Source organism: Vespa mandarinia, chromosome 25 (genome assembly GCF_050613455.1).
Source record: "Vespa mandarinia isolate Hongniang chromosome 25, ASM5061345v1, whole genome shotgun sequence".
Lineage (NCBI taxonomy): Eukaryota > Metazoa > Arthropoda > Insecta > Hymenoptera > Vespidae > Vespa > Vespa mandarinia.
In genome coordinates this window covers 382,501-395,589 of record NC_140834.1, presented here as the reverse complement: position 1 = coordinate 395,589, position 13,089 = coordinate 382,501, and the positions used below count along the sequence as shown (strand labels likewise).

The 13,089-nt window shown below is 39.5% G+C and overlaps 1 protein-coding gene across 12 annotated transcripts in view; it reads left to right on the top strand.

Annotated features, from left to right (window-relative positions):
* The window catches only part of sog (chordin short gastrulation), a 62,845-nt gene that overhangs the window by 5,114 nt on the left and 44,642 nt on the right, over nucleotides 1-13,089 (top strand). For 5 of the 12 annotated variants that reach the window (XR_014983620.1, XM_085664292.1, XM_085664291.1 and 2 more), the window contains one exon: nucleotides 10,967-11,835. The exons of 1 other annotated variant lie outside the window; for it this stretch is intronic. Coding sequence is in view for 10 of the 11 variants with exons in the window: in XM_085664292.1 (XP_085520418.1) it covers nucleotides 11,706-11,835 (130 nt within the window). In the remaining variant the exon portion in view is untranslated. Of the gene's footprint in view, nucleotides 1-8,261; nucleotides 8,462-9,236; nucleotides 9,417-10,966; nucleotides 11,836-13,089 lie in introns of those variants that run through there. 6 more of the 12 variants (XM_085664285.1, XM_035877694.2, XM_085664290.1 and 3 more) reach the window with 6 other exon arrangements.

The following is a 13,089-nucleotide window of genomic DNA, read 5'->3' as shown; positions in this document are numbered from 1 at the left end:
TAATCAATTTGGATATTAAATTCTAATCCCTCTCTCTCTCTCTCTCTCTCATAGAGATTAAGGAAAAGATCGATTCGATGATTTCCAAAGAAATAAAAGGAAAAAAAAAAAAAGGAAAAACTAGAAATGAGAAGACGATGAGAATCGGTTTGGTTGATCGTCGTTCAACTTAAAGCCAGTTACAGCTCCGATCCGATCCGTGGTGTGATCCGGTCAGTTTGGTGAGTGTAGCAACGGTAGAGAAAGAGAAAGAAAGAGAGAAAGAGAGAGAGATAAAAGAATGAGTAGGAGAGTGAATAACGTTGGATACGTAGGACGGATAATGCTTCCTCGGAGCGTGTAATGTACGCGACCGGCGGCGCCGGCGCCTGCATACGTTTGGTCTCGCCGAGAGCGGCGTATTTATAGTATTATTATTATAGTGTGTTTACGCGACATGGCACAGATTCTTCGTTCGAATGCCTAGAACCAAATCGATATATATATATATATATATATATATATATGTATATATATGTATATATATGTATATATATTGCCCACGTTTAAACTACTAAACCAAACTTTTCCTGGTATGGTTTACTAAAAATAGTCTTTTTTATCATTTTTCAATTTTTTTTTCCTTTGCCTTGCTTTGCTTCCTTTTTTTTTTTATTCGTTTGTTTGGTGCTTTTCTTGTTTCTTTTTCTTTCTTTTTTTTTTTTTTTTTTTTTTTTTGTTTTTTCTCTCTTTAATCGTCACCGTCAATATTATATTCAATAAGTTATTTCGTTGATTGTGATATCTTAATTAATAACGATGAAAATAATTAATGCAATTGGAAAAATTTGGTTTGAATCAGTGAACATCTTATGTTGATTCGATTCCAACAAATTCAATATGGCAGAACGTTGAATCGATTTAACATCAAGCTTAATTGGTTATTGGAATCTGAGAATGATAGAATTGTCGGTATTAATTAGAGTCAGGTTTGTTATCGTTGATAAAGGATCTATGCCGCGAGCTAAATTTAAAGTCTACAGCGTGACTTAGAATCAAACGAGTTTGCGATAACCTCGTTGGTTGCATTTGCCGAGAATACATTATTAATTTGGTGTCCTTTTTTTTTTTTTTGTTTCTTCTTTTTCTTTTTTCTCTTTTCTTTTCTTTTTTTCTTTTTTTTTTTTAACAGCATCGCGAAATGAAACACGGTATATTCTTTATAGAAAATAAACAAATAAATGAAAACTCGTAAAAATGATCTTGAACGTTTATCAATAGACACGAGTAATTCTCTAATAACTTTTGAAAAACACTGTAAATGTTATCGAGGAGTATTAATTAATTTGATCTCGATGACGAATAATAATAATAATAATAATAATAATAATAATAATAATAATAATAATAATAATAATAATAATAATAACAATAATAATAATAATAATAATAATAATAGTAATAATAGTAATCATAAGTCTTGCAACGAGTAGATCAGTCTAATCAGATCGTCTAATCCATTGTATGTATAATAAATATGCATGATCAATCAACGTTCGAAGGCTTTTTACAATTATCTACGATTACGATCAAGGATTTACTTAAAAAGGTGGACATTCGATCAATGATTTTGATATTGCTCCAAATGAATAATGAACTTCTTTCGTCGTTGTAAACTATTTCTTGTTTTTTTCTTTTTTTTTTTTCTCTCTCTTTCTTTATTCTCGTCTTGTCCTGGATGAAATGAGCTATAAAGATCAGAGACAGAAGTTCCATGTCTTTCGATTGGTTTTGATGTCGGCCAAACAATCTGTACGTCGTCGTTTCCTGTTTAATCGTAGACCGTTAAAACTCCAGGGTCTTATTTTTTATTTTTTTTGCTTTTCTTTTCTTTTCCTTTCTTTCTAACTCTCTCTCTCTCTCTCTCTCTCTCTCTCTCTCTCTCTCTCTCTCTCTCTCTCTCTCTCTCTCTCTCTCTCTTTCTCTTGCATTTTGCGAGACTCCTTTCAGGCGTTAAACAACTGACGACATAAGGAAATAGAAGAAAGCAAGCGATTCGTTTCGTTTGTCACTATTAGAAATTATTATCTAAAAGATATATAAATCATTCTTTCTCTTTTTTTGGTCACTGAGTTCGATTTGTGAAAGAATAAAAGGAAAGAAAAAAAGAAAAGGAAGGAAGGAAGGAAGAAATAAGTAAGTAAGTAAATAAGGGAAGAAATACTAAAATGTATTCACGTAGGACGTACTCCCACGGTTAGGATAGTTACCTAGGTACATTTTGAAAGAGGAACATTGAGAAAACGAAGAGAAGAGAAGAGGAAGAGCAGGTGGGTGAAAAGGCGCCGAAAGGTCGTAAACCGATTTGTGAGCCTTCGTGCCAAGCAAAGAGCAACAGTTGTGTAGCCTTCTTCTTCCTCCTCCTCTTCCTCATCCTCCTCTTTCTTCTTCTCCTCTTCTTCCTCTTCTTCCTTCTCTCTCCTTTTTTTTCTTTTTTTTTCTTTCTTTCTCGCCATCCCCCATCTATACGTGTAAGCTAGCTAGCTAGCTATATAGTCAGAGCCAGTTAGCCAGTTAGCTTAGCTAGCTAGCTAGCTAGCTGTTAGAAGAAAGAAAGAGAGAGAGAGAGAGAGAAAGAGTGAATTGTTCTCTCACTTGGTCATAGAGAATACCTATTCCGTACGAAGAAACGTGCCAGCAAGCTCGATGCCAGGATTATCCGTGCTTGTCCGGAAGGTGTTCCGATATATTGCAGCTGAAACGAGAGAATAAAGAGAAAAAAAAGAAAAAGAGAGAGACAGAGAGAGAGAAGTATTATAATATTTCTTGAAAGTTGTCCTTAAACTTTCCTTTCCTTTTATTCTATTTTTCTTTTCTCTTCTTTTTTTTTTCCTCTTCTTCTTCTTCTTCTCTTTTCTTTTTTCTTCTATTTTTTATTGTTACACCCGACGAATTTCGTCGGTTCGAGAAATTGCAACGATTGAAAGGAAATTCCTTCTTCCTTTATTTTATTTATCGAAAATAAATATGAAGGATAACCTTTTCATTTATTTATTTATTTATTTATTTATTTATTTATTTATTTATTTCAATCTTTAAACCTTCATTGAGAATCGATCACTCAACGAAATGAAACATCGAAGAGAATTTTTATTGAAATGAGATCGCGATAGATGAGTGGGTTGATTGGTGGGGGTTGATGGGGATGGAGACAATGACGACGAATGGATTTTAATCGTTTCGTTGTAATTGTAAAGATAATAGCGATAGTAAAATAATGAGTGGGTGGTTATAGAAGGGGCATAACTCTAGTGAATGGTAGTGATATGGGGTGTGGGTTATAGAGAGTTAGAAACGCCTTGATATCGTGCTTTGTAATGTCTCGTAAGGTCTCCTGAGGTCCTGTAAGGGCTTGTAAGAGGTTGGAAAGGCGTGCGGCATGCATCGACAATGCGAAACCCCTCCGCATTCCTTTCCTACGACAATGTGCATTGTGCGAGAAAGAGACTCGCGTTATAGCTGACCAACAGCGAGCTTGACTTTATTTCTCCTCCTTCGGCCTCAGCGTCCAAGGAAGGATATCATTGTTAAACGCGGTCCAGAAGGGACGCCAGGTTTCTCTCCCTCTTTCTCTTTATCTTTTCTCTCTCTCTCTCTCTCTCTCTTTCTCTTCTTATGGCGTTACATCCGTTCAATAGAAACACTTCTCTCAGAGTCTCCTTCTTCTTCTTCTTCTTCTTCTTCATCTTCTTCTTCTTCTTCTTCTTCTTCTCCTCATCCTCCTCCTCCAACAATCTTTTACTCTCACACTTACGACCGCCAAGGCGCCGAGAATCTATTAGATTTGTCATTCCCGATTATGAATAGTCGTCGGTCAGACGATCCTTTCAAGTCCGCTTTAACCTCTTTCTTTTTCGTCCTTCATCTTCTCGCTCTCTCTCTCTCTCTCTCTCTCTATCTCTCTCTTTCTTTCTTTCTCTCTTTCTCTCTGTATCCTCTTCGAACGATACCTGACGAAAACGCGAGACGCGTCAGAATTCGATCGTCAAACCGCAACAAAAGGAACTCCGTGCCATTCCTCGGAAGAATTACGATGTTTCCTTTTTTTTTTTCCCCCTCTATTTTATTTATTTTCTTCTTTCTTTTTTTTTTTACTGTTTCACATCCCAAAGAGAGTGAGAGAGAGAATGAGAGAGAGAGAGAGAGAGAGTGACGAGTTTCTTCTCTTCTACTCTTCATCACGTTTCTCGGAGCGTAACGAAAGACTTGCTTTTGTAGTCGAGCATGTTCTCCCTTTGTGGTTGCAATGAATCGACGTAATGAAGATCGATTAACGTGTATCGAGGAAATCGCACGTTCTCGATGATGATGATGATGATGATGATGATGATGATGATGATGATGATGATGATGATGATAATAACGACGATCAGACAGAAAGAGAAAGAGAGAAAGGGAAAATGGGATAGAAATCATTATTCGACTTGATCGTAATTACACAGAGGTTATTTGTTCCATATACCTCATCCCCATAAAATTTCGTGTTTTCGATCTATAGATCATTTTTTACGTATTAGAAAGATAAACTTTAACGGCTAAGATCTAAGCGTGCCGTTCGAAGTAAAGTAAATTTAACCGGGATATGATTTTCCACGAACCAACTAAGATTAAATGGAACAGTTTTGTGGAAAGTTGATGGAAGTAGTTCTCAGATAAAACTCGATGTTACATGAGGGATCATTAACAGGAAGGTAATCACTTATATAAAGTAGTCCATTACTTTTTCATCGTAATCCTTCGTAATCATTAACCTTATACTATTACGGTATAACGTAAACGTCAAATCCACTTTTTGTTCATCATTACTTTTTATATTTCGTATTGCATTATTGTCAACGAAACATTGCATTTTTTATTCGATTCAATTTTTAAGCCCATTTCTCCTTCAAAGAAAAAAAAAAAAAAAAAAAGAAAAAAAAGAAAAAAAAGGAAGAAGGGTTACACAGTGTCAACGTTCATGTCCCTTCTCATGCATCCCTAATTCGATGTGATTTTTAACTCTGTCATTTTTTTATTTTTTTTTTATTTTTTATGAATGACCGAACCGAAGGAGATTTTGGGATCACTTCGAAGGTGTCACATTGGGTGGTAGACAGCAAGGATAGGAGACAGCAGAAGGATTTTTATGGGGGGGAGGAGGGTAGAGTGCGGTATGGTGCGGTATGGTGCGGTATGGTGAATTTAGTCGAGATTGAGCCGCCGGGCCGGAATGGTAGAACGGACGGGTGGGGTTGCAAACAAAATCTGCCGTAAAATTTGTTCCTTAGGCGTGCGATATTTTTCTTGGAAACGAATTCAGCGCGCGTTGTCCACGACGAATGTGCATCCGGCTTAATGCCTGGTGCAGAACGAAGAATGCCGCAGGTATCTCACGTGGAATCTGCGAAAGCGTCGTCCCTCTCTCGCCTTCGAACAGCGCACGACGCCAGGCCGAGGTCTCTCTTCGTCATTTTTCTTTTCTCGCCTTGCGGTCTCTGATGCGCGAGCGCGTGTGCGACGTGTATCGTCTGCGTTCACGATCCCCTTCTCTCTCTCTCTCTCTCTCTCTCTCTCTTTCTTTCTTTCTTTCTTTCTCCCTCTCTCTCTCTTTCTCTCACTTTGGTTCACTCTGGTGGAACCCTTTCGAGAGATATTCTTCTTTCTCTCTTGCTAGAGTATTGTTCCTTCGCGTGTCTTACGGAGTCGACTCGAACATCTAAGAAAACTGTCTAAACCAATGTAACATGTGTTTTATCGACGATTAATCCATTTATTTTTCCCATTGATTTTAAACTCTACCTTCGTGATTTATCTTCGAAATTAATAATCTAATAACAATGGTATTTTATCCATGTTGATATCTAACATTTTTTTCTTTTACTTTTCCTTATTTTTTTTCTTATTCTTCTTCTACTTTTCTAAATAAATCCGTTTATCCATTTAACGAAGATATTCTTAATCGATAGTTAAACCTATTATCAGATTTAATGATTTCGAATGTTGCAGTTGCAGTACGAAACTATGGGTTACTATGGGTTAAACGAGAACGTTTTTATGGTTAAATATTCTGTTACAATGTATAATATATAGTAAGAATGTCTCGAGTACGTACGTGTAAAGCACGTTGTCTTTATGGTTAAGCTTAAGTTATATCCTATTATTTATACGATACGTTTCACAGTTTACAAGAAGGAAAAGGGAGGTGGACTGGGATGGGCGGAGGGCGGTAGGGAGGTCTAGTGAACGTGCTAGTAGAACACGAATTTGCATGGTCGACGTGCGTCGAACGTATTTAACGTTTAACGTCATTTCGACACGCCGTGAATCGGACAGGAGACCTGAACGGAAAGGAAACTATGACCGCGCCTCCTCCATTCACCATAAGCACGCCTTAGCCCATTGATGTGACGTTTTTCTTCTTAGGATTCTCTTCTTATTTACATGACCATAGTTATTACCAATATTTATTATTGCCAGGTTGTCCTACGGCTATTTTCAATAATTTCGCTCTTAAAATATCACATTAATTGATTTTTCTCTTAAATTGGAGAAGAATTCAATGGAATAAAATAATTTTAAGAATAGCTTGAGTACGTCTAAAATTTTGAAGAAGAAGAAGAAGAAGAAGAAGAAGAAGAAGAAAAAAGGAAGGGAATTGAAGTTATCCCGCGGAATAAAAACAAGGAACGTTGAATATCTCGAGACTGGTCGAGATTTTCACTGGACTGACTTGATTCTGGTCTGGTCTGAGTTTATTCAACGAAAATAATCCTTTAGTATGCCGCATTGTTAATTGATAACTAATAAATTCAGATAATTAAGAAAAAAAAAAAAAATAAATAAAAACCATTATACTTACAAGATAGAATCGAAACAAGAATCGTAATCGATTTTCTTTATCGCGTTTTAATACATGGACGTACGAATGTAATAGGGTACATAATTTATATCATAGCCTTAGATAGAGAAACTTAGTCGCTTTCTTTAGGTTTCTTAGTAAACTAGTTGTTCAAATATCTGTTTCTCTTCTTCTTAACAATTCATAGTTACACATAGGGAACGGAACGTTTCTCTTTCTCGTTTCCCCTTCCCCTCTCTCTCTCTCTCTCTCTCTCTCTCTCTCTCTCTCTCTCTCTCTCTCTTTATCTCTCTATCTGTAACCTTTCTTTTGGTCGCTGGTGCGAATCGATGGGCTGGGTTGTTTGATGTTGGGAGGGGCTGCATTGTCGTGTTCCTATATACGTTGCGACGTACCAACGAACGGAAAGTGCGACCGATGGGCGGAGATGCGGGAGAAACGGCGGGCTCTCTCTTGAAGGACCTCTCATATTATTTCCTCTCTCTCTTTCCTCTCTTCCTCTCTCTCTTTCTCTTCGTTTTCCGCAGATTTTGTTCACATAATCAAACGATAGGAGTCAAAGTTCATTGGGTAACACACTGGGCATACTGAAAACTCGAAAAGAATCGGTTATCGATGACCTCCTTCGACGCATCGAGAAACTATTGCCAGTATTTTGTAATAATTACCAATCGGGGTGGGGTGAGGGATGGGGGGAAACATGTTTTGGAATAGAAAATCATTGTTAGAATTGCAAAGTATTTCGGCGTTGAAATACGACAATGTCTTTGGTATTGCCGGGGAGTAACGAAGAGGGTAAAAAAGAAAGAATCAGTAGTAGTAGTAGTAGTAGTAGAAGAAGAAGAAGAAGAAGAAGAAGAAGAAGATGAAAAGAGGTGGCGCCGTGGACCAGCAATGGTGGTATTGGTGGTGGTGGTGGTGATGATAGTGGTAGTGATGGTGATGGTGATGCTGGTGGTGGTGGTGGTGAGAGGCGACAGAGACGTGCGCGACACCCACCGCGTGCGCTAAACGCGAACCTCCTCTCTTGGAGACTCTCTCAAAGCAGTAGAGAGAGAAAGAGAGAGAGAGAGAGAGAGAGAGAGAGAGAGAGAGAAAGAGACACACACACATACATACAGAAAAAGAGAGAGAGAGAGAGAGTTGAGATCAAGGTATCGGCGAAGGAGTGAGTGCACTCGCGAGACGACACGAGTTCTCTCGGTTAAACCCCGTGTTGAGTAGGGAGTGCGAGAGAGAGAGAGAGAGAAAGAGAGAGAGAGAAATTCAACGCACGCGTGTGCGTGTGAAAGATCCTCTCTCTCTCTCTCTCTTTCTTGCTCTTTCTCTCTGGCATGTATTTGAATAGCGCGCGGCGCTAGAGGAGGACACGGCTGCAAACTGGCGGCTGCTGTTGCTGCTGCTGCTGCTGTTGCTGCTGCTGTGCTGCTGTTGCTGCTGCTGCTGCTGTGCTGCTGTTGCTGCTGCTGTGCTGCTGCTGCTGCTGCTGCTGCTGCTGCTGCTGCTGGTGCTGGTGTGCTCGGCTATCCCCATAAAAGCGACGGACTCGACCGGCCTGCGGACAGTTGTCATCGTTGTTGCCTGGTACGCTGCTACGTGAGAGAAAGACGCGATTCCTTCTTCTACTACTTCTTCAACTTTTTCTTACTTACTTACTACTTCTTCTGTTTCTTCTTTCGTCTACTTCTTCTTCGGCCTTTCACTATATATGAAAGAAAAAGAGAAATAGAGAGAGAGAGGGGGGGGGAGGGAAAGATAGTGGCAAGTTTAGTAGCTTTTCTTCTATTTTTTTTTTGTATTTTCATCTTTTTTTTTGTCGAATACCGCGAGAGAAAGAGAGAGAAAGAGAAATGGTGCGTTAGAATAATTATTATTTAATTGTTTCGATGTAGACGTTCGGTGTCCTCGTGGAAAAGTGTTGAGATATCTTGGTATTATTATTTCTATTCTTACTCTTACTCTTACTTTTATTTTTACTCTAATTCTTATTCTTGTTCTTTTTCTTTTTTACTTTTTTTTTCTTTTTGTTCTTTTTCCTTTTCCATTCTTTTCTTTCTCTTTCTATCAATTTTGCTAGATTCTTCAGAAACCTGTGTAACGTAGGAAAACGCATTATTGGCATATTGAAGTTTGCTAGAGAATGAGAGAGAGAGAGAGAGAGAGAGAGATTGAGAGAGAGAGAAAGAGAGAGAGAAAGAGAGAGAGAGTTGCATGAGAAGAAAACGAGAAGAGAGTTGAGTTTGACGACGACGACGACGACGACGACGACGACCACGACGACGAAGACGACGACGATGACGACGGCGACGGCGACGACGACGGCGACGACGACGGCGACGGCGACGGCGACGGCGGCGACGGTGGTGGCGGCAACGGCGAACGCAGAGAGGAGCGCGCTCGTGCTCTTGCTACTTGCCTTCTCCCACCAGTTTCGAGAGAGCGACTCAGTCACTCACGATCACTCAGTCACGGCGGTCACGCGTCGCCCGTGTCAGATGCGCACCGTTGTGCGTTGCTCCGTAAGGAGGAGAGGGTGGAGGTATATATATATATATATACATAGAAATATATATACATATATATATATATATATATATATATATATAAAATATCAAATACGTAATATACATATTAGCTTGATAAACAAAACAAAACGAACATACAAACAGACAGGCAGACAGACAGGGAGACAGACAGACAGACAAACAAACGAACAAATAAACAAAAACACCAAAGGAAACGAGTTTACGAGTTATAAAAAAAGGAGAAGGAAGGACGGAAGGAAGGAAAAAGACAACAGATCGTTTTTAAATAATTGATAAGAGAGTGATCGAGGGGTGGAGGAGGGAAAAAGAAAAAAAAAAGACGGGAAGAAAAGGGAAGGAGATTGGAAAGAAATGGCGGGATTTTTGAGTCGTACTTTCGCGCATGCGTGCTTTCGATCTTTCTTCCGCGATATCAGATGCACACCGGGCGCCGTACGGAACGAAACGAGATAGAGAGAAAAAGAGAGAGAGAGAGAGAGAGAGAGAGAGAGAGGGAGAGAGAGAGAGGGAGAGAAAGAGAAAGAGAGAGAGATAAAGAGACAGAAAGAGAGAGAGAGATACCCGGACGTGAACGAAGAAGGTACGGTACACGAAGATAGACGACAAGTGCCAACGACGTCTGCTATTTCCTCGTCATCGTCGTAGTCTTAGTCTTAGTCTTCTTAGTCTTAGTCGTAGTCGTTATTGCATCTTATAAAACGCAGTAGTTCGAAGTAGAAAAGATCGTAACGATGACGACGACGACAACGACAACGACGACGACGACGACGACGACGACGACGACGACGACGGAGACGAAGACGAAGACGACGAGTTTAGCCGTCGTGTCGCGAGTATATAAAGGAATAAGAGGGGAAGAAGAAGAAGAAGAAGGAGAAGAAGAAGAAGAAGAAGAAGAAGAAGAAGAAGAAGAAGGAACGTGCGTGTACCTTAACCCATTAAGCATATAGCGGACGATGCGCGTTGCGTTCGACGGCTCCTTCCAATTGGTCTTTCTCTCTCTATCTCTCTCTCTTTCTCTCTTTCTCTTTCTCTCTGTTTGTGTGAGTGTATGTGTGCATGTATATATATATATTTTGTGTGTGTGTGTGTGTGTGTAGGGAAGTGTGAGAGTCCGTGTGCATCTTGCACGGCAACGTTCGTTATCTGCAATAAATATTACGCTGCTAGAGGTTTCTTTCAACCGGCTCGTTTTCTCTCAATCGTTATCGCGTGTACTCGTTGACGAGATTCGCCTAAGAGACGAGCCTCTATTTCCCTCTTTTTTTCCCTCCTCCTTTTTCTCTCCCATTTCTCTCTTTCTCTCTCACTCTCTCTCTCTCTCTCTCTCTCTCTCTCTCTATATATATATATATATATATATATATATTTTATTTTATTTATTTATTTATTTATTTTTTTTAATAACAATCCTCTGTCTATTCTTTTCCTTTTTCGTATCGACGAAAATTAAAGAGAGAGAAAGAGAGAAAGAGAGAGGGAGAGAGAGAGATACACATATACACATACACATATACACATATATATATATATATATATATAGGCATAGACACATCGAACATAGATATCAAGAGTGTGGCGGTTTAGTGCAGAAAGTTTTGTGCAGTGAACGGTCGTTAATAGACCAGTGCAGCAGAGCGGCTCTGAGGAAGGGTAGAGGAGAGGAAGAGGAAGAGAGTTAATAGTTAGAGCAAAAGAGACGGAAGAAGGCGCTATATGCGTTTAGGTACCGGCACGAGTGCCAACTAAGAGAAAGAAAGAGAAAGAAATATACGAAGTGAGAAAGAGAAAAAGAGATAGAGAGAGAGAGAGAGAGAGAGAGAAAGAGTTAGAAGCGGTTAAAGGGAGAAGAGACGGTATAAAGAGAAAGAGGACTGATCTTGTGCGTGTGCGTGTACATACGCGTACGTGTACGTGTGTGTGAGCGCGTTTCCGCGCGCGTGCGCGCGCGCGTTTTGTGCGTGTGCGTGTTGAACTACACTATCCTATCTATATCTATTTATCTATCTACCTACCTATCTATCTATCTATCTATCTATCTATCTATCTATCTATCTATCTATCTATCTATCTATTTATCTGCGTGTTTGTGTATTTGTGTGTGTATATTTTGTTTCTCTGTGCGCGCTTGTGTGTACGTTTTGTACTACATAGTGGGAGTGAGGAGTGTGAAGAGGAAGAAGAAGAAAAAGGAGGAGGAGGAGGAGGAGGAGGAGGAGGAGGAAGAAGAGGAAAAGAAAAAAGGAGAGGTGCTTAGAAGACATTTAAAAACATCGAACGAGATGCATTTTCACGGTGGCCTATTGTTGACGATCTTTCTAATCGTCCTTTCTTGTCCTTTGACACTTTGGGCACGAAGAGTCGCACCTTTGATGGAGGACGATTGGGCCAGGAGGCCCCATCGAGCTGCCGGTAAGTCTCTCTTTCTCTCTATCTATCTATCTATCTATCTATCTATATATTTATCTATCTCTCTCTTTTTTTCTTTTCCTTTAATTTTACTCTCCTAATTATTATCATTATTATTATTATTTTTCTCTGTTTTTTTTTTTTTTTTCTTTTTTTTTTTCGTTAGACCGAACAACAGTCTTAAACTTTAAACGTCATTAAATGAGAGCAATCGATTCGAATTGTTCGATTACGAAGAAGAAAGTACTGGGAATAAAGGAAGGAAGGAGGGTGGGAGGGAGGGAGAAAAAGGGAGGAATTAATTTCGAATATATAACGATCGACTTCCTTACGATATCTCGAATTCTCAATTCGATTTCAACATAAACGTCAAGAGTGGCGTTACTTTTCACCTTTCCTTTTAAAGCTTGAGAACGTTCGAAAATATCGAGAACGTCTCTCTTTCTCTCTCTCTCTCTCTCTCTCTCTCTCTCTCTCTCTCTCTCTCTTAAGTTGAGAGACTACACTCGAGATGCTTTTACGTAACGAGAACCGCGTGAAAAAGGCGGGAAACGGAGCGATCGTAAACCTTGAGTCGGTGTCGCATGACACGCGGGAATGCATCGATGCATTCGCATTCGCTCTGTCCTCACTCTCTTTCAAGCCTTCCATCCATCCATCTATCTATCTATCTATTTACCAATCTATCTATCTATCTATCTATCTGTCTGTCTGTCTGTCTGTCTGTCTGTCTGTCTGTCTATCTGTCTATCTATCTCTTTCCCTTTACTTTTCTTTATCTCTCTTTATCTCTCTCCCTCTCTCCCCCTCCCTCTCTCTGTTTGTATATATGAGACCCGTGTAAATCTAAATCAGTTTGAAATGGGTATGGTGTTGCGTTGATCCCCTACACGAAATTCTACCACATGTACCGGTGTAATTTAAACGTCCAGTTAACTTTGTCGTGCGTGAACTGATCTCTTGATGATGTTTTAGATCCCTTTTGGAATCTACGAAAGATTTCTAATATCTTTTTTCTTCTATTTCTTCTTCATCTTCCCCTTCGTCTTCTTCTTCTTCGTTTACTTCGTTATTTGTATTTTCTTATTTAATACTATCATTACATTCGAGATTTGGAAAGCTTAGCGGATGAATTCATACGTTCCTGTAATATCATCGTTGTCGTTTTATGCGAATAAGAAATGAGACCAACACGAGAATGACCGACCGACCGACCGACCGACCGACCGACCGACCGACCGACCGACCGACTGGTCG